This window comes from Phaethon aethereus, assembly GCF_964289735.1.
Source record: "Phaethon aethereus genome assembly, chromosome: 7".
In the NCBI taxonomy this organism is placed as follows: domain Eukaryota; kingdom Metazoa; phylum Chordata; class Aves; order Phaethontiformes; family Phaethontidae; genus Phaethon; species Phaethon aethereus.
The window spans coordinates 5762576-5784501 of record NC_138583.1 but is presented as its reverse complement, the minus strand read 5'-3'; the positions used below and the strand labels follow the sequence as shown (position 1 = coordinate 5784501).

The 21926-nt window shown below is 39.9% G+C and overlaps 1 protein-coding gene across 1 annotated transcript in view; it reads left to right on the top strand.

The window, feature by feature from the left end:
• TET1 (tet methylcytosine dioxygenase 1) overlaps window positions 1-20045 on the top strand; it is a 61614-nt gene extending 41569 nt beyond the window's left edge. The window contains exons 7-12 of the mRNA XM_082002547.1: window positions 508-658; window positions 4159-4248; window positions 4719-4856; window positions 11541-11561; window positions 13157-13496; window positions 18399-20045. Of these exons, the coding sequence (XP_081858673.1) occupies window positions 508-658; window positions 4159-4248; window positions 4719-4856; window positions 11541-11561; window positions 13157-13496; window positions 18399-19540 (1882 nt within the window). The 3' untranslated portion in view covers window positions 19541-20045. The remainder of the gene's footprint in view (window positions 1-507; window positions 659-4158; window positions 4249-4718; window positions 4857-11540; window positions 11562-13156; window positions 13497-18398) is intronic.
• The last annotated feature ends 1881 nt before the right edge of the window (window positions 20046-21926 follow it).

The window sequence follows — 21926 nt, the reverse complement described above, 5'->3', positions numbered from 1 at the left end:
TTTTTGTGTAGCCTGCATCTAAGCAGACTAACAGCTGTGCAGTGACCTGAATCTAATGCTTGTGTCCTTAAAGGGTTGGGCTAAGGAGGGATGTTCCACTTTGGAAGTTGGATCAATTTGGCACTAATGGTATTGCTGCATATAACAAAATAATTGTTGGATTTAGGGGTAACCTTTAGTAGGAGCGGTATTTCCTTGGATAAAAATTTTAGCCAACTGGAGAAGTCAAAATCAAGCAGTATGGGTATATTTATAGACCTATAACTGTTTACGTATTTCCCACAAGTGGGACTCTGAGGAGTTTAGACTGTTTTTATGCAGAAAAAAAATCAGTCCTCTACACATAAATATTTCCTTAACAGAAAATATCTGGTTAAATCACGTGTTTTTAAAGTCCTGTGTTGTTATGCTACGTATTATAAAAGAAATAGCAAATAGCATTGACCTAAAAAAAAAAAAAGAGCTGTGTTGTCAGCTGACTTGACGTGTCTTTATTTCCTTTCATAGTCGTACTTGTGCGTGTCAAGGACTTGATCCAGAAACTTGTGGAGCGTCATTCTCGTTTGGCTGTTCATGGAGCATGTATTTCAATGGCTGTAAATTTGCCAGAAGCAAAAACCCCAGGAAATTCAGGCTTCTCACTGATGACCCTAAACAAGTAAGATGTATTTTATTTATTTTATTGTTTTGTTTCCCTACAAATACTTATCCCAATGATTTTCAGAACTAGAAATGTAATCTAGGGATATCCACCCCTTCTCTCTCACACATGTATGTGTAGCTTACCACACAGACTCCCAACTAAATGTTTTGTAACTCTACTGTTTATAATTTTTCCACTGTATGAAAACTCTGTGTCATTTACTGTGTTTAAATACCCTAAAATTATCCTTTAATGCTCTTCTGTACGCATATCTAGCTCCTCTGTGTAACTCTGTATGAAATGTTAGTTCTTTGTAAGTACAAAATATAGCTAAAGGGTTTTTTTCTGAGCACAACGGCTGCACCTCAGAGATCCAGTCCTTTGGCCCTGTCATAGAAAATCTTGTGCCTGGGGTTGCACTGCTTTTCTACTGCTGTCTGACCAGCTGACAATCTGGTCTTCTGTCTGCCACCTAGAATAAACTGTTTTTTCTGCTGACAGCATGTTTTTTAAAACACTCCTGAAGGAATGAATGCACTAAAATACGATGCAGTGAAATGATACTGCAATTGCTGCTTATGAGTGTTAGCAATGACATAAAGCTGAGATAGCGCAGAAAATACAGTGATGGGTTATGTGAAGTAATAAACCTCTCAAACCCAAGCAAATTCGGTTTTTACGCTGGAAATATTTTCATGAAGAAGGGGGTGTGAACTGATAACCCCTGCCTGATGAAGGTACATTCTTCAGGGTGACTCAAAAGTGCCTTTTGCTCCAACTATAGGCGTTTCTAACCCCGGTTCCCTGTGGAACTCCTAGATGAAAGTATCACGTCTTCAGGTAGCGCATCTGGCATGCTTTAAGAGACTTATGCTATGGGGCAGTCAGTTACCTCATTTGCTGTTTGGGTTAGCTGGCCAATAACCTTTCTCAGCTCCTGAACCCCACTGCTGCCAGCTACAGAACAGACCTAGCTGGTTGAAGTCCAAATAGTAGTAGGGGTATCCTTGCATTTTTTTAATGTCTAGTGTAATGCACAATGTGAAACAGTAATTGTTTCTGGGAAGAGAGAGATTGTCACTTGATTGACTGGAGCTAAATATTCTTCCCAAGGAAGTCCTAATTTTTTCCTGAAAGAGTTGATGAAGCATCTTTTATGCATATGTGCATGAATGCGAAACCCTCAGTCTCCTCTGAGTTGTGCTGTCCACTCACACTGGGTATTCACAAACTTCATTAGTGTTTAAAGTGGGGAACTTCTGCCCTCCTTCTTGCTGAGTACATGACTAAGGCAGTACAAGCTGAAAATAGCCCATGCTTGTCTCAAGAGGGAATTTGTTTTATAAATTTTCAGTTTATGGAAAAACGTATTTATTGGGCATCCTTTCACTTTAGGAATTCTGGTCCTTCTCCTTTGTCCCTTTCTATTCTTGGTGATGCTGTGTTTTTAGGTTCTCCCCCTGTCTCGTTCTGCGCATGGAGCATTCTGTGCATGTGTTTTCTCTGTAGGTTTCTGATGATTTTAATAATGTTAGCTGGGGAGACAACAACGGTGGCAACCTTCTTGTACTGTCTAACGAAATACTGGGCTGTGCCAGATCCCTTACGAGACAGCTCAAATAGATCTGTCTTTGATCAGAATACGCTCTGTGCGACTGCAAGCTCTGTTGGTGGCATCACCTCCTCTGAGGCCGTGACTCGGCAACCCTGAGCTCCATTCGAACACTTAGTCAGACAGAACAGCATTTGCAGCAGCATCTAGCAACGACACCCCACTCATGAGCGCTGTCTGGCGTGGCCTGGTCGCCTGACAGGTAACCTGTACACGTTTGGAGGAGAACACCTTCTACCACAGTGTAAAAGCAGCTGCCTAAAAGAGAAGATAACTTAACCAGGACATTTTCTAAATGTGGGATCTGAAAGTGCATTCCCTTATTTCTCCTTTTCCATGGAAGTTGTTTTAAAGCCTCCTTGGATTCTGCAGCTGAGAGGGGATGAGGGTTGCAGAGTGCACGGGTACTGCCTGTGTTTGCCTGCGAGGGAAGCGTGTGCACCCTTAGCCTCTACCGCTGTGCTGTAGGCGACAGCGATGCTTGGGCACTTACAGTGTGCGTGCAGGTTGTCAGTGCGTCTCAAAGAAGTGAAATTACTGGTAAATCGTTTTTTCTCTTCATTTGGTTTTGTCATTACTTTTTCTAGCAGATACTTCTTTTAGCTAAATATTGGATATTAATGATTTTGCAGATGACATAAAGCTAGGAGGTATAGCAAATTAAGAAGAAGATAGTTCGAAGTCCAGAAAGATTTGGATCGTTTGAGGCACTGGATGGAGTGAGATGAGGTTAAGGGTGTAATAAACCTAGGTAAGAATAGTATGTAGGATAGATAATTAAGAATGCATTACCTTCAATGCAGTTCAGAAAAACTTGTGGTATCAATCAACAGTTCATAAACTGGCTGTAGTGTGAGTGAAAAATACAGTGTCATTTTGTAATGTGACATCACATTGAAAAATGTGACAGTATTATATGGTTATATACTTTGATGTTTAGACTATATGGTGATAAGTAGGGCTGTTTTGGTTTGGGTTTTTTAAACAAAATAAAACAAGCTTCTTATTTTTTGCCACTGTGCAGTATGCAAACCTGGCGCTGCGGTTGTTTCTCAAAGCCTGGCCCTTGGAGGAAAACAAAGTAGGGAGTATGTTACCACCCTCTTCTTCCCCAGTTGGTTGATGATTTTGCTGGAAAAGCAAAAATTTAGGAAAAGAATTTAGGGATTGCTCTGTAAATAAGAGCTCAAATGTTACGCTGCCATAGAAGCCCACCTAGCTAGTTCCATGTTTATATGGCTTACTCCAAGGAAAGGAACGTTAACTTCCTAATCTAGTAGATATTTCCATAAAGTCCTGAGTTTTGCACCTCCAAAGAACAAAATATTTATCAAATGTTCCTGATAAGAGTTCTGTTGCAGTGTTAGAAACATACCTCTTCCCCCAAGAGCTGAAATTAATGTTAAATGCGATTGGGCGTTACTCATACGATTGAAAGAAAAAGAAGGCGGAAGGCAAGGGTTCTCTTAGCAGGGCTGTATCAACATAAATTGAGGCCCTGTAAGCAAAACACTGAAAGAAGACCTGGGGTTCCATCGCCACTCAGCACGTGGTATAATTTGTCTCCCCTGGGTGTTACTTCTCTGTTTCGTGTGGAACATACCTCATTCCTTGCCTGGCTGTGTATCGGAAGGGGGAAATGGTGCACAAATTAGTTCCTTGTCTGCTGGGTTTCTTTGCCCTAGCAGATACCCTCTGTTGGTCCTTGGTTGACTTACATTTAACAATTTTGGTATTTTAGTCATGCAGAAGTAGACATATTTATGGCTGGTGATGAAGGGTAGCACAACAGAAGTCAGATTAATAAAATAGAAGATGGAAGCTGACTGGTCAGGCATCTCTGAAGTGGATTAGATTCTTTTAAAGCAAATGACAGTGCTCTAAATGTTGCCTTTCTCTGCAGGAAGAACTTCTTGAAAACAATTTGCAAACTTTAGCTACTGACGTGGCTCCGGTTTATAAAAAGCTTGCTCCTGAAGCTTTCCAGAACCAGGTAGGTCTGTGACATTCGGCTAGTGTGGCTGTAGCTCTGAATGGGCAGTGTAGTTCAAAAACAAGATGAAACCCCAAAGTATGTTCATGGGTAGGAGCCACAGACCTCGCAGGTGTGGTGAATCCCCTTGCTAACTTGCAGTGGTTGCTTTATTTGGTTAGTTTTAAAACACTGCACCTTTCTTACTTCAGCTGGTGGTTAAGTTATGTCCTGAGCTGAGCATCTGTAAAAGGCTTACAGATAATACTGTAAATAAAATGGTTTTATTGTTTAAAGACGTTTTGACTCTGAGCCGATTGTCTGGTTGACATCCAGTCCCAAGTGTTGCATGTTTCATAGCAAAATAAATACATGTTTTCCAGTCAGTCTTACTGGCTGCATTTATCCTGTCACAAAGTGCAGTTGTGGCTCACGGGGTTTCAAGTCGCTCACTTTCAGTCCCGAGTACCTGTAGTTTATTCTACTTTTAGGTGGAAAATGAACACCTGGGCCCAGACTGTCGGCTTGGATCCAAGGACGGTAGGCCTTTCTCTGGTGTAACGGCTTGCATAGACTTCTGTGCCCATGCCCATAAGGACACACATAACATGCACAATGGAAGCACTGTGGTATGTACATCGGATTTTCTCGTTTGTAGCGATTACTGTGTGTTTTAAAATGCTGCTTGGTTTAGTGGGTACATTTGCATGAAGTTTTTTAAGGTATTACGGAATTAACTGCATGTTCCTGTTTATAAATTCCCATGTCATTTGCATTTACTTATTACTGGTCTTCAGAGGATGTAAGTTCATCTTACTACAACACAAATCAAGAAAGGTACACGAGTGACCCTTCCCTTGACTCTTTCAAAGCACCCAGGCCCTTTGGAGAGGACTGGCCATAGGACAGATATTCCCAGTAGAGGTTTGATATTCAGAGGCAAATAATTACCTTCTTAGAGGAAGAGCTGAAACAAAGGCATTATTAATTTACCTCCCCCAGGCTCAGTTCTCATCAAATTCACTTTTTCTGGCACTGTGCACTTAGCAGGCTTCTCGTTAGTGTAGTCACTGGTCAGAAAGTAGAAGAGTTTGCTATCATGGGGTAGGTAGTGGAGTCAGGTGATGATTTTGAAGTCACAGTACGAAAAGGAAAACCCACGGATGTGGTTTTTTAGATGTGGTCACTGGATCAAACACCTTGCTGGATACCTAGTGAGGAAATCAGATGGGAATTGCTCAGTGAAGTGATCTTTTAGAAATTGAGACCATAGTTGTGAAGAAAGACCATCTCAAAAGAGAGAAGACAAAAGAAAACTGACAATCTGGCATTTTTTTAAGTAGTTAGAGTGTTGTAATGCTCTAAATAGCTAGGATGACTTCTTGCACATCAGCGGAGGAAACATTCAAGAATAATTTCTCTATCAAAGGATGAATACCTGGAGAAAAGAAATCCATCCAAAATTGCTGCCTGCTTAAAAAGTCTCTCTTTAAATTTGGAAATGAAAATTGAATTATTATGTTGCCATGATGGAATAAAACATTGCATTTATGCATATACTTAACATTTAGCATTTGTGTGTAACAGCAGTGAAATGACTGGAACAATCGCTTAATATGAATTGTGTGCTTGTATGTTGGGCAAATGCCCGTTGCTTTAAAGTATGGAAACAGGTCTGATGCCAGTCCTGCATAGATTAATATTTTTTCCTAGCACTGCATGCCAGTAACATGCAGGTATTTTATAAGAAAATGCTGGAAGTGTACTTTGCAAAATATTAGTAAGATGCTGTGAGTAAGCTCATGTGTAAGTAGAGTCACTTCAAAGCTCCTCAAGTATTGGAATTCAAACCTCTTGAAGATCCCAAATTTGAAAATGAGACTTCCTTTTTATGAAAAACTGCATGGTATACTTTTTAATTAAATTTAATTTAGACTTTGTGAAAATAATATTTTAAGTGCTACATTGCCTCTTAACTTAAAGACAAAATGAAATGTAAACAGAGCCTGCTACTCAGTCTGCCATACTGGATCCCAGAAAAGTCATAACTTAGGACCAGAAGTGGCTGGAGGGACAAGAAGCCTTTTTTTTTTTCCTGAGGCATTTATTGGGGAGTATTTCTACGAATGTGTATTTATCTGTAATCATCTGATGTTATTTCAGCTTCAGATTACACTTGCTAGTGTTGATGTTTTCTTTCTATGGATTGTATGTGGTGTGTTTGCAAGTAACTCCAAATCTAAGCAGCGTGGAAAATCAGGACCGGTGTAAGGCATCTCATTATGTAGGCCACATCTTAAAATCGTCTTTCTATCAAGTTCTGTCAAATTTTGTAAGTCTTGCAGAACATTACCAAATCAGTGTAACTGCTGAAAACTGTACCTTGGAATCTGATTTTCATCAGATAGCTCACTCATACAAGTAACTATTGCATACCTGATACTCTCTTTCTTTATATTTGATAGCTCTTTATTTTAATGTACTCGCAACAAAGGGCTATATATAAGTAGGAAATAGTTGCAAGCATTAACAGTCGATTTATATACTGGAATTTGGGCATTTGGAAGGTGTATTGGAGTTCGACTCTATATACAGCCTTCACAACAAGCCAATGTAGGTGTGATCTGTAGGACATACAGAGTTTGCTGTCTGTTAGTCTATCTCAATGTATAGTCACAGTAGTCTGTATTGGAAGCCTAAAGAGAAGAATTTTGTTGTTTTGCAAACAGGGTGATAGGACATGCTGGGCTTTCTTCGATCTAGATCAGTTTGATGATGATCAAAATTAGGGTTGTTAATTTTAGCTTACAAACCATTTTATTCTGGTAATAAAATAGGAAAACTAGCCGTAAGAACACAAAAATAAATTCCTACCTGCGATTCTAGCATGTGTCGTCCGTCACCTGCATTCCTATCTAGTTCCAGAAGCTGCTTTGGCTACCTACTTAGTTTAAAATACACTATGATTCTTTACATAGCACTGGTAATAATGATGGAGGAGTCCTTTACATCTTAACGATGACATATTTTGTCTGTAAAATGTATTATGTGCAAGTAATACAACTAACTGAGGTGACAGCTTTCGAATAGATGATTGCTTTCCGATAACGTGGTAGCAAACGGCATGAGAGTGATTTGCGCTGCCTTAGAAACCTCAAACATCCATAACCTTAGTATTTTTCACTTGTATTTGTTTGTTTGGGTTTTTTTAAACAGAAGCCACTCCTTACAGTTTAAAGTCTGTACAAAGTGTTCTTGTCATCTTGCACCTCATTAGTGTTGGTAAGATTTCCTCCCTTCTTACTCTGACACAAAATCTTCATTTATGAAACCTAAAGTTCCTCTAGGCTAAAAAGGTTAGAATAAATACCTTATAAGATGGTGTTTGCGAATGCTGCCACCTCTATCACCACTACTTGCAGCATAAGTGACACCTTTTCATTTTCTCCCTTCAGTTGTTGGTGAATCACTTTTACCACAAATATGAAAGGAATGCTGCACAGTGCACCAGAAGTAAAGGGAAAACAGAATCTACTTAAATTACTTAAACCAGGCAGAGACATGAGTTCAGCAAAGCACTTAAATAAGGATAAGCATGGAGGTTACTGTATACTATATTTATATATTATCTAATGAGCTGCCAGTAACAACTTCCTTGCTCTGTCCCTGCCAGATTTTCAGAAAAGCATTCCTGTATTTTTCTGGGTATAAATGTTTTGATGATCAGCTGTGTTTATTTGTATGAAACTCTGAAAATAACTGAGGCTGTCATTTTTTTTTTAGCAGGGCCGGTGGGGGGGAAAGTCTTGGAAATGTCTTCTGTAGATAGAAGGTAGCATAATACATCTTACCTTACAAAAATCGAGGATTACCGTGGGAGATTTGATTTGCTGAACATCTTTCCCACCTACCAAAATCACGCCCTGAATTTAGCAAAGCTGCCTTTTGGTAGAAAAGCTAAAAATAAAAAGGAATATTCCCTGTTTGCTCTGCAGTAGAATGAAAACACTTGGCAATTCTACAGAGGGGTAAACTAACACGTTTCTCTGAAAGAAGCAAAAGCAATTTCTGCCTATGAATTGAGTTTTTTTAAAAACCTTTAAGTCAAGAAATACACCATCCATTTTTACTCAGCCTCTTTTTGTCTTCTTTTAACATTCTCCTAAGGGCCACTGATGTACATTACACCTGCAGTGTTAGGGTGCAGCGTTCCTTGTGGATACGAAGCTAGACTGTAAATAAGCAGCATGGAAATAAAAGCTTTGTAGTTATTAATGGAGTCCGTGAAATGTTAAGTGTTTTTGCTTCTTTCTTGGATTAGCTGCAAAGGATCGCATTCTTCATACCTGTGTGAATCCATTTAAATCACTGACATTCGGGGTTTTACAGTGACTGGAATAAAATGGTTTAACGAAGACTTTGCTAGTTCTGTAGCATGTATATAGGAGTGTCTCATCCTATGGGGTACGTTGCCCCTTTTGCTGGGGTTGAGGGAGAGACCAGCTGCAATTTACGTGTCATCACTGGTGCCAGACAGTCTGCAGGAAGAAGGGGAGGAAGATAAATCTACGCTCAAGGGCAGCTACAATAGAAAATTTATTATTGGCAGCAGAACTAAGTAGTGTCAATCAGCAATCCATCAACAAAACTGTTCCTGATTTATTTAATGAAAAAAAAAATCCTCTGCTCTTCCAATAACTTACTGTATTTCTGTAGTTATAGGTCCTCAAGCCATTGCACATAGGTGTGGGCATTTGCATCAGGATATCTCTGTGAATGGTTAAACTATGTTCTGGACCATGTCCACAGCTTGCTTTGTGAGCTACAGAAGTACTAGATGCTTAAGTTGGGGGTTCAGATTGTAAAAAATAGGAAAGATAAACCCCCCAGGGCTGTAACGGAAGGATTTTTGTTACTGTGCTTTATACTGTGAAAATGGAGAAACATTAGCAGCTCACTCTACAAACCTGTGAGCTCCCAGCCAGCAGTTTGTGCGCTGTACCCGTGTTACAGCATACGGTACGTAAATGCTGTCTGATGACACTTCCCATGTGTGTATGTAGTGGTCAGAAGAAGAATAGGTTTGGGGTTCCCTTCTCTGACTCTCAGGTTTACCCAGGGTATAAGAGGCCAATAAAACGACAGGCTTTGTCCTGGCTGTAAAGGAGAAGCAACCTTGTTCATATTTGTAGTGGTAAGCAATGATGACGCAGCAGCACCTCCGAGTCCCAAACGGCACCCGCAGCTTTCCATCTGCAAAGGGAAGACGAGCGTAGCAAACGATTCCATCTTTCAAGTTTAGAGAGGCTGTCTGACTGTTTTGCTGAAACTTGAATTGAAAACATCTGCTCTTACAACAGAGTGGAAAAGGCTACATCATTTCTACATGCGAGGTTCAAGAGGACGAAGACAGATCAAAAGAGTCCCAGAAAAATGCACTGGGAGCTGTGTGGCTACAGATGTTTCTTTGCAGATCTGTGGAGGGAACTACACTGAGTTCATGGGTGCATTTTAAGTTTAAAAAACAAACAAAAGTTTTTATGAATGTGCAAGACTTACCATGGTATCACTAAACCCAGAATAGGTAATGGTTTTGATCACCAGGCACACTGAAAATCTAAACAAAGCACTTGGCTGACAATTTCTTTGGCTTTTGAGCATTCTGGATGATTTAGCTGCATGTTCTGGAAAAAGTATGTAGAGTAGCAGGATACGCAGCTTCACTGTGTAAACGGGCTTAAACGGAGTCCGCAATTTTCTCATGTCGGGGTTTAATTTTGGTCAGTTTGCAGCACAGTGTCAGTACCAATGGAAAATGTTGCTTTTAACTTCTCAGCGATAGCTTCTCTTGAAGTTTCTTAATGGAATATTTTGCTCAGATTTTAATATTGGACTGGTTGCTTTTTTGTTTCTCATTTAGTGGATTACTCTACTTTGGCTGTAGACTGCTACCTTACCTCTGGGGCCTTAATTTATAGCTGGTTTCCCATTATTATTCCCCAACAGTAGCTTTGCAGTTAGCCGCTCGCTGTTGTGTCCATCCTTTTATCTTAAAATATATTATGGGGGACACTGACCTTGAACTTTTACGTCTATTAAATTTGCTGTCATGGTATTTAGGCTGTAGGTGTACTGGTCTTCAGGTTTTTAACATAATTTTTAATAGACATTAGTTTCTTAATTGTATGTTTTGTAACTCAGTATTTAATATATTGTATGTGTTGGAGCTGACTATACTTTCAACATAGTTCTGCCAATATACCGCAACCCTCACCCTCTCTAGTTCCTCGGCTTTCTTGTTCTAAAGAGAGGGTGTTGGCTTTGTGATAGTGACAAATACTCATTTTTGCTTAAAATAAGATTTCCTTCAGCCAATATGAGCTTTGATTTTTGTCTCTGCTTGTATGCTCTCCCCTGGGCCAAGCATTGTGAAAATGTAGAGCTAACCTACCTTTGCCTAATTGTAAGTAAGATGAAAGATGATTAATATGTTTTTAAGAGTAAATATTTTTATGGAAAATAATAAGTCTAATAAACGTACCAGATCAGTTTTCCACGAAAATGTCAGGTGGAATGCGTGAAAATTGAGAACTGTAGATTGAATGAGGGTCTCGGTTTTCAAAATAAGCAAGATTGTGGATTGAATTGTCAAGATCTGGACATTTTTCAGACTGGTGCATGGGTCCAGACACAGGTTGGACAGAATATTTTAAAAGACAAGTGAGAATCACGCAGCTTCTGATGAGAACAAGTGGGAGCTCGGCCTCTCCATGCTTCTTTTATTATTGCTTTTGTTTTTAGTTTAGAAGGGGAGAATGTGCTGGGCTTTCTAAGAACATGGGTCATATGTAATCATGCTTTCTGTATGTCCTACCCTCTTTCACCCTTCCTGAATAACTTGGAATCTGCTGGCAAACTTCAACCAGATTTCCCTGAACTTGGCAGAAACAGCATTGTCTCTGGAGATTTTTAACCTCTTGTTCCAAGTTGTGTAATTTCACTGCTGAGTGGGGTAGACGGATCCAGGTTAGCCCCTCCGCTGAGGGGGTGGCAGGGTCCTCACAGCCGCGGCCCCTGGTGAATCCGCCTGCGCTTGCTGGCTGGGTAGCCGAGGGGCACCGGGCATCAGCCGGGCCCTGCTGCCACTGGCTGGTGCCCAGCGGAGCTGGCAGCAGTGGGGCACGACGGGGAGCAGGGGTAACGGTGCTGGGGCTGGGCGTGTGGGAGCGCGGGGACGGAGAAGTTCGTAGGGAACCAGGCGTCATTTACTGCTCATGGAACAACTTGTTGTTTTTTCTAAATCTTCCTCGTAGTCCAAAGGCTGCCCAGTAGAGGTAAGTACGCATGGAGCAAGCACATAGTAAATGCTACTCATCAGCTTCTAATTGCCCCTTCACTTTGCCTTCTTAAGAGCCCTTCTCTCAATCCTTTCAAATTGTCACCTGAAAAGCTCTTCTCCTTTGTCTGTGCCCCTCAAATGTTCTCCTTTTGCTGCTCTGCAACTGTCAAGCTTTGCATATAGCTATTTCTAAAGCCCTAACCACCACCTTATTGATTTAGGATTTTTAGTTTGTGATTCTGTAATTTTATTATTCTGGAAATAATTGTGTGATGCCTTTATGTCAAAGCTGTGCTATAAAATAAAAAATGTTTGGTTTTTTCCCCCCTAAAGAATACTATTATTCTTCTCCCCTGGAATGTTAGGCATGGTGACAAGATTCTGGAAAATTGGATTAACTGTTTGATAGGCATCACGTTCAGCCTACACAATGATGGAATGATAATGTTTCCATTTAGGGAGTATCATCTCATCCTTGGATGGCACTCAGATTCCTCTGTGTGTGTAGTTAGTAACTCCCTGTGAAATAGAAGCTTAACGAAGCCATGATATTAATGCATGGCTTTCTAGTGATGTAGTCCATTGTTGTGATAAACAGTTGTCTCTTACAAATGTCATCAATAAAACTGTAAATGGCGTGACCATTTGTGCCCTTGCTCGTATGTGTAAAACTGTCGCCATCCCTTGGAAAGCACAGAATGACACCAGGAGGCACACCGCTGCTTTTAGCGCTGCTTTTGAGCTGAAGGGTTGGTATTAATAACGGCCAGAACTCTCAAAGTGTTGAAAATTATAAGTATTGCAAAATGTTCAGCAGTGATTCGGAAAAATTATACGAAGAAAACTGTTGCAATAAGTTTGAATATTTCTCCCCATTTCTGAGGTGCCCTTATCAAACTGGATCTAACTGGCATTCTCCTCTCGGCTCCAGTATCTCTCAACACATAATTTAGTAACAGAAAGTAGGTCAGTGGCCTAAGAGAAACCAAGCATTTGCTGGGTCTCGTGACTTCACTACGGCAGGCAGAGCTGGGGAAGGGTGTTAATTTAAGACAGTGTCTATAAGGAGAGAGAGAGGGAGGGAGGGAGGTAGAGCTGAGATTTGCTAAAAATACAGAGCAGTATGAGTAACTGTTTGTGGTTTGTTGGTTTTTTTCATTTGCCAGCCAAAACAAAAACAGTTCCATGTCATAGAAACTTCTTGTTGAATCCAAAAATAACGTTTTCCTTTTTCTTATTTTTTAGTCTTTAAAAATGAATCTGAACAACAAATACATACAAAACCCCAAAAAATCTGAACACTTAGGAATTTACAATATACTTACAGCTCAGGTTGTTTACCAAAGTTGGTATATATTTGTGGGTAGCGTAAGCTGAGCCAAAGTTTCATTTTTCCTGTCCATGGGCCTTGATCTTATTCTTCAAGTACCAGTAATTTTTCTGTATCATGATAAATCAAACAGAATAGCTCAGATGTTTGCATTTGAAAGGCCCATAGCATTGAGGCCATAAAATAGGAGAAAACAATTTTAAACAACTTTTGTATCTTAGGTACATGGTTGTATTTGTAAACGTTTCTGTTCTTGCCAGGTCTGTACATTAACAAAGGAAGATAACCGGAGAGTGGGGGTGATTCCAAGTGATGAACAGCTCCATGTGTTACCTCTTTACAAAATTTCACAAACAGATGAATTCGGCACCGAAGAGGGACTGGAAGCCAAGATAAAAGCCGGGGCCATACAGGTGCTCACCGCCTTTCCCAGAGAAGTACGAATGTTAGCTGAGCCTCTCAGAGCTACAAAGAAAAAGAAACCGGACACAAGGAGGACCCCGACTGAAAAGCAGCCATTAGTAGATAAAAAATATTCAACACCCGTAAAGCTGAAAACTGAAGCCCCAGAAAATCTTGGCAACGCTTTGCATTGTTTAGGTGAGTGGTGCTTATTAAATTCAGCCAGTCTCTTTGATACTGTGGTGCCTCTTACTTGTCTCTGAGGGGAAGGAAAAGCTCCTTAATACTTGGTTTTATAAAATACGAAGTTTGTGGTGGTGTGTGAGCACCAGTGAAATATTTACAAGTTCTTTTATTCTAGTAAATAATGGCAGTAGGATCATCTTGAAATACTGCTGTAGGAGTGTGTATCTAAATAACCAACATGAATTTCTGTCATTTGAACGTACAAGAAGTGTGTTACCCGCCTGCTGTGAAAGACAATGGCTTTCCCAGTGTCAAGAGTTGATGGTAATTTCTTATCAAGGGCATGGATACTGATGCAAAGCAAGAGATTGGCAAAAAAACCCCACCACCCAGGTTTTATCAAATAAGGCAGTGCTTCTCAAATTGTTCCTTGAAATACTAGTAGCAAGGGTCAGAGAGGTGGAGTCTGTCAGCAGCCAGGTAAAAAGTATGCCGTGTTTCTTCTGCAGCAAGATTGCTGTGGCCAGAGTCTTCTGCTACCGTATGTGTTTGTGCAACTCAGCATCTGACCTGAGGCCTGTGGAGGTGCTTTTTTGATTTGTGCTGTGGTACCCCAGGTCAGATTTTGGACCTCAGAGAACAGAACTGTTCTATGGGACTTTGCAGTAATGAGAGGTAGAAAAGAAGGAAGAGGTGGAGGAAGCTGTGGACTTAGGCTCTGTGATTAGAGGGGAAAAAACTAAATCAAAGGAATTAAAGCATAGCCTGTCTACCTTTTAGGAAGGAGAGAGGAAAATTACCAAACCTGCTATAATTTTTAATTTTCTTTCATGAGAGACATCCAGATATACATAGCAGATTTAAGGGGAGGGATAACAGTGAAATGTGTTTAGAAAAACATCTGAATTTTGTGGCAATAAAAAAAAAAAAAAAATCCATTTGACGCATTTTTTGTAATTGGCACTCGGCGCCCTGCTTTGTCTTAGTAGAGGAGTCGGGGCAACCAATAAACTTTGCATATAGCAAGATGGAGTAAGAGCAAGAAAAGCAAAAGCAATATTTGTTGCCACCCCTAGGAAATTAGAAAGACATTCAGTTAACCTACATGCAGGTTTGTGAGACGCAGTCCGGGCTCTGAAACAAAGTGCAAAGGCCTTTCTGGCCGAGGACAAGGTCCAGCAGTAAGTCCGAAGCAATGATTAGTAATTTCTGTTGTGCTTGGGCTGGACTGGAAGTCCTGGAAGCATTAGAGGACTCTGCTTTGGGAAGGAATTCTGAAATTGTCTGACCTCACTGGAATGTTGTTTTGGAACACTGAAATAGTTATGAACCAGCTACCTGTGCATGTCATCGTAGTTACAAACAGGCATGGCTTCGATATCTGAAAACCATGCTTTTAACAACTGGTACAATATCCGGAGTTTTGCCATACGCTTTGGGAACATAGAACTTTATTCCTTGAACATACAAAAATAATGAAGTAACTGTGTAAACAAGCCAACTTACATAATTTGCTTGGACTTAAAGTATTTTGGTAAAGTAATCTAAAAGGGCTGCTGATAAAAATAAGTCACAGAGTGAGGAAGAAGTATTTTTGTGAGTGAGAAAGTTGTTCAGAAATGGAAAAACAAGAATGTGAACAGAAATATTTCGTTTCTATCATAAAAGTGCGGGTTTTGTTATGGAAGTCTTGATAGAGTCCCTCAGAACAGATGTCAGCACTGTAATCCCCAAATCTGCTGGTGGCACATGCTGCTGCAGTTGGCCACGTGCACAATTTCACAGAGGCTTTGCTAGGCAGCAGTGGCAGAGGAAGTTCAGGTTTGCAAAGGGCCAGGTGTTGCGCTCCATATGAGACACAATCACTGGAAGCGTTTATGCACGTCATTTGTGTGTTTAGTCATACAGGACGATGGCTGGGTAAAGACCTCAGCACACCACCGCTGCCCTGCCTCTAACCCACAGTAAACTGCAAAGATCCATAAATTGCGGATTTAGAATACTACAGTATTGTACATACGGGGTTTTGCAGTTATAGGGGATCAGTCATTGCTTTCCATTCTGCCAGCAACAGGTATCATTTTGGTCCTGAGGAATGGAAAATTTTAGTCTAGCTGAGATTGTTAGGTTTAATGTGAAAACAAAATCAAAGGGCCTGTGAGACAGAGGAGTTGAAACTAGAGTATCCAATAGCTGCTCCTGATGGTAAACTAGAGGAAACAGTTGATTAAGTCAGGATCCCTTCGTATTAGTAGCGGCATTCCGTTCTGGTCATGCCACTTAAACATAAAACAAAAGATAAAAGATTGAAAAATAGTAAAAAAAGATAGAAAAACTTACTAGAGGAAGAAAAAAATACTATAGTTTTAGGTAAGCAGTGAATAAAGTACTGAATAAAGTACGTCGAGCAAGTCAGATACTACTACTAATTTTTCTCCTAATGTAAGAACAAAAGGTATTGATAAATTGTGTCTGTCATGCATAGTACTCAATTTACTGATGAGGATGAGAGTTTAGAATATTGGTTTGGCTTTTTAAATATTAAAAAGAATATGGAGAAGATGCCATTAGATGAGATGAGATTACCATGATATATACCATCAGTCATGTTTTCGGCCATGTGAGGCTCTTGCTATTCGGAGTAGCCTGGGAGGATGACGAAGGAGTCTCGGGGCCGGCTGTGCCATATTCCCATTACGTGGATGTAGTGTGCTCTTTTGAAAGAGACCTGACCGTCACTTCAGAGCCATTGCAGTATCCCCTAGCTTGAGAGACTTGGAAAGCTTGAGGACTCCTCTATCCTTCATGTCTTCACTGCATGGAGAACTGGAAATTAAAAAGGGATAAGAGAGGGCTCTCTTGTCCTCTGTACTGTCTTTACGTAGCAGCAACGAAGGTGGTGGTGAGAACTTTCTGAGTGCTGAAGTCAGATGAAGTCGGCTTGGTAGAGTGTGCATATGTGAGGATTTAGTTTGGATCTCGACTGTGCCAAGTCCTTTGCAGAAGCTCTGTGTATCAAACAGGGCGCACTTGTCGCGCGCCCTTTGCCAACAGCAAGCAGCACAAGTGTTAATTTTTACATTTGTGCTAATGCTGAAAGCCTTTGAAATCCTAAATTATTACAAAATACATATTAAAGAGAGAGGCCTTACAGCCTTCCTTGTATAGTCCTGTCATTTAACCACGTTACTCTGGACAAATAAGCTTTACAGACGGAATGGTTATTTTCGTCTCCATAAATACCAGTAATTCTTCTTGGCCCATATTGGATAGAGCAGGAGATGAACCACCAACTGAGAGACAGTTTCTCAGCTGGCCACAGCAGAGCAGTGGCCGCGTCAGCCGACAGCTCCCAGTGGAGGTGCGCCAGACGCTGAACGGGAGGTGTTCCTGGGGAGCAGTGCCACCTTACCTGAACCATTACTGATTTCCCTCTACCCATATATTTGAGTTAACTTCCCTTAATCTCTGCTACTTTGCCCGGCAGAGCAAGGAGCTTCTGGCAATAGATGGGGACTTTGGAGCCACAGCCATTTTGAGAGTGCCGTGGGTTGTTACAACTTGCTTTCAGAGAATGCAGGTCTCTCTTCAGAGATGAGATGATGGAAAGTGCAAATCTCAAATGCTGTTTCAAATCTTTTGGAGGAAGGCCTTGGTCTGGAGCGTGTCCTTAATTAAATTAAATGCTTTGAGTTTGATTTCCTAGAAAAGCTTTTTAAAGAGTTGATGCGGTTTTCTTATGTCCCTCCACAACTTCAGTATTTGCATACTAACTATTGTGTCCATAATTTATCCCACTCTGCCTTTTTTGCATTCCTATTGAAATGTTTTTTAATCCATCACTATTTATAAATTATTAGAAGACAGAATAGAAGAAAGAATAGTTCTTCTATATTCGGTAAAGCAATTAAACATTCTGTGTATTTATGGAACGAAGAAGAAACACTGACAGAGAGAGTCTTTTACGAGAATATGTCAGAGCTCTCTGTAGGGTGCCAGTTTGCCAGCAAAACACATGTAAAGTAATTTCAGGGCATGATGCAAAGCCCATCAAAGTCGATGAAATTCTTTCCCGTTACTCCAGTGGACTCTGGATTGAACTTCTCCATGACAGGAATGAGTCATTTGAGGAGACTGTTCCACAAACGAGCACAACTGCAGGGTGCCGTGACTCGCAATTGATTAGGGAGCGGGCATAAACTGAAGGAGTATGTCTCCCCAAAGATCTGAAATAATTAAGGTGTGGCAGTTAGGTGGAAGACAGCCAAGATGATGCAGCTTTGAAAGGATGGATTTACCTGGGGTATGTTGCCAGATAATTTTTTTTTATGGAAAATTTCTGAGTAGTTACTTGCTAATGCACGAATCGTTGTAATTCATTAACTTTTTTGCTGCGATGGACAAGATCTATAACGATGTTTTTTCCTTCGAGCGTAATACGGGGTTAAGGCAGCCAAGAATTTCCATTGATTCACAGGCTTAATTTCAGACAGACTATATTTCATCAGCGATGTAGAAACTTCTACAAAGAGCTTCCTGCTAGCCTGGGCAGTGCTGAAGGCCAGCAGTCAGCTGCTGGGAAGCACTTGTGGAGAACTGGGCTATGTGAATTGGGACCGAGTGGTTATTTTACTTGAGCTGTTTATTTTATTCATCCCTCTGTGAAACACCTTTTTATTTTACATACCAACAGCCTGACTGGAAAAGGTTAAGGCATTAATTCAGCGAGGTTGTTATGGATGTACGTATGGTCATAGAGATATTCCTAAAAAGGTAAAAATAGCTATTTTGAAACGTCTGTAGTCGTCATGTGTATCTTTCATATGAGAAAGCAAGTATGAAAATATTATAAAAGGTGTATTTTACTAACTAAGTGAGGAAAAGTACTTACACTTTGGTGTGCATTTTTTTTAGGGAACAAAACAGATGCTTTAAAACCTGGAATAAAAACGGAGACTTCCGATCACCTCTATGCCATGAAACATGCTTCAAACACTACTAAAAATTGCTCTTTATTAAAACAGTATACGGCTTCCTCCCCTTTCAAGGTGGATGGTTTACATCCTTATTCATCTTTAGCACATAAGCCTGGAATAACAGCAGTGACTAATATTCAACAAGATTTTTCAGTTCCCTACGGGTATTTTGAATGCAGTAGTAAGCAACCTCACGTGACACCTTATGTTAATTGTAAGAACTTTGATGTGTCGGTCAAAGATTATACTGGAATTTTGCTGAGTGATAAGATGAATGGCGTGCCACCGATTCTTCCAGAGGTCACTGCTCCAGGCCCCCCAGCCCACACAGACCCCCTGCCCACTATACTTGAACATCAGGCAGACAAACAGAATTGTCAGCTTCAGTTAGACAACTCTCCTTCTTCACAGATGATCAGCTCTTGTGATTTGTCAGTACCGCTAAGCTCTCCGGCAAAGGATGCAGTCGGAAACGAAGCTGACTGTTCCCATGGATGCCCAACGGAAAAGGGCAGCTCCCATCGAGAACAGATGTGTGATTTTGACTGTGTTGACGAAAAGCGAAACAGTGCACTGGGACAACCGACTGATTCTGAAGAAAAAGCTGAGGAAATGTGGTCAGACAGCGAGCACAATTTTTTGGATGATGACATTGGCGGGGTTGCTGTGGCACCTTCTCATGGTTCTATCTTGATTGAATGTGCAAGACGTGAACTCCATGCCACCACACCTATTAAAAAACCCAACCGCAATCATCCCACGAGAATTTCTTTAGTTTTCTACCAACACAAAAATTTAAATGAGCCAAAACATGGTTTAGCCATGTGGGAAGCAAAGATGGCTGAGAGGGCAAAAGAAAAAGAAAAAGAAGCAGAAAGATTAGGAACGGAGAATACGGAACTAAACTCTAGCAGCAGGAAAACAAAGCAAACAAATGAAAACAGAGATATTTTTTATGAAGACAATGAGTTCAACCAAATTCCATCACGCAGAGCATTAACAGTAACTAAGGATAACGTAATAACCGTATCTTCTTACGCCCTTACACGAGTTGCAGGGCCTTACAACCATTGGGCATAGGTTTTAGTATCGAATGCCTCCTCTTGGTGCAGTGTTACACAGTGTTTCTTTAAGGTGCTGTTAAAGAACAAGTCTCGTGTCGTTTACTATTTGCTCATCTCAACCATTTTAAGGCTGAGGTAAAAAAAAAAGGGGGGGGGATTTCTTCTTAAACTGTGACTTTAACATTTGGTGGTGCTCAAGCACATTTTAAGCAAAAAAAAAAAAAGTTGTATAGTTTTAATACATTCTGAAAAAGATTTTGTTTAGGCTATTAACCTTGATTGAATCATTCAGTTTATTACCTTTAGGAATTTATATTTTGGTGCTTTAAATCAAGTCTGTTTACTACAAAAATCATTTATAGGGATTTTAACAGGTTCACATTTTATGGTGTTAAATCAAGTTATACAGTAATAGCTCTACACAGCTCTTGGTGCTTAACCACATCAAACAGTTAAAAATAAATAAGCTGAATTATTACTTCATGGTGCCATTGCTTTAACAACTTCCAACCATTGCTATATAGTCCAAATTACAGATAAATCTTTTAGAAAACCAATGAATTTTTTTCTCTAGATTTGTCATTATGTATGAAATGAAGTTATCGGTAATGATGGCTGGAAGTTGTTTTTAAGCTGTAAATATATATTTTAAAAGCACTTTCTATTTTTAAAATTAACTTGAAATAGTATAGTATAAGGATCATATTGTCTAAGGTTTGTGCATACTCTACAGAAGAAATCATTTTATTCTTGCTGTGTAGAGTTCCATATTGTTACAGCTGCAGTATGTATGCTTAATAGCATATGTGATTGTTTTTAGACTTGCCCTTTTTCATCGAAGATTTTATGTTGCATATAAACAACAGTTATAAAATGCAGAAACATTTTATTATTTTCAAGAGAGTGTACAAACATGAAATTAGGAGACGTCTTGTCAATACGTGTGTTGCTATTGGGAGTTATGACTATTATTTGGGTTTTTTTAAAGGCAGCATTTGTTATGATTTCTTTGAGCAATAAGTGCATAAGTCTCATTCGTTTGGAGCATTATAAGTTAACATGACAACCAAATGTTCCTAATGCCTCAGGGGTAGGATTGTTTTGGGATAAATAAAATACCCCCTAGAGTTGCCTTATTCTATTCTGGAAAAAAAAATAATTTTGGGAAAACACAAAGGAAGTGTTGGAAAAGTATGACGTTTCTAATATTTAACAGCAAATTTTTCATTAAGAATAACCCTCCTGTAATATTCACCAGCTTTGGGTTCTTTTTTTTTCTTTTTTTTTTTTTTTTTTACAAAAATGTTTTGTAAATTTTTTAAGTGATTTATACATTTTCTGTAGAGAAAGGGTTGTATTCTTCCTTCCAAATATATGAAATTTATGTTCTCCATTTCAGTTGAAAAAGTGACATATCATGAAATGAGTATTTGCTAAACCAGAGGAAAACCAGACACTCCATTGCTTTTAAATACTGTAGCATCCCACTCTTCTTTCTGATTCTCCTCTCCTATGTATTTCTTTTTTAAACTTATTTATTTAAACAAATTACCAAATGACAACGTTAGCTAAGGACCAACCTCATCCTGCAACTTCTTCCATGAGAACAGCTCTGCGTAGCCATACCTGCCCAGTCAGAGCCAGGAGGACCGCTCAAGCCAGGACTCCTCTCGTGACTGAGAGCTGCAGGATCAGGCCCCAGAGACGCAGCTGTATCTTAATTCTGCCTCGGAGTCCTCCCCGGCTGGGTAACCTGTAGGTACGAGGTCAGAGTTTTCCAGTGCGAAAATATACCAATAATATACTTGATAATATTATAATGTAGTGGTGCTGTAACAGAGGAATATGAACTATCCAGATCTGCTTTATTTAAAACCTAGACAAGGTGCTTTTTCCTTGAAAAGTTGAACTGTAAGTGCTATATTTACAGTTTCGGTACGAAAAGTACATAAATCGTATTTTTAACCCATAGTGCCAGTTAGGACCATGGTGCTACAAATACGTAAATGTGGCTGTAGATCAATGAGACTGTTCTCCTGTACGAACGTACACACGTGTAGCGTTTGCAGGAGCAAGGTCTGAAGTAGCAATCACTATGTAACCACCTTGGGGTCAATTCTACAGATTCCTGTCAAAATTATCAGCAGCGTTGGTGGCAGAGGATGGCCGAATTGAACCCATTCTTTGTATCTTACCGATTTTAAGTAAAATTTGTAAAAACCGGGTATGCTGCAAATTTTAGTTCAAAGCTTAATATTAGTTTAAATAGAGGATATGAAGGGATTGTAAATAATAAAACAAAAACAAGATTATGCCATCGTTTTGTACCAGCAGTTTTATGCTTCTTGACTATGTAATATACAGTATACATCAAATCATTATGGTATTTTGTGTGCCTTAGA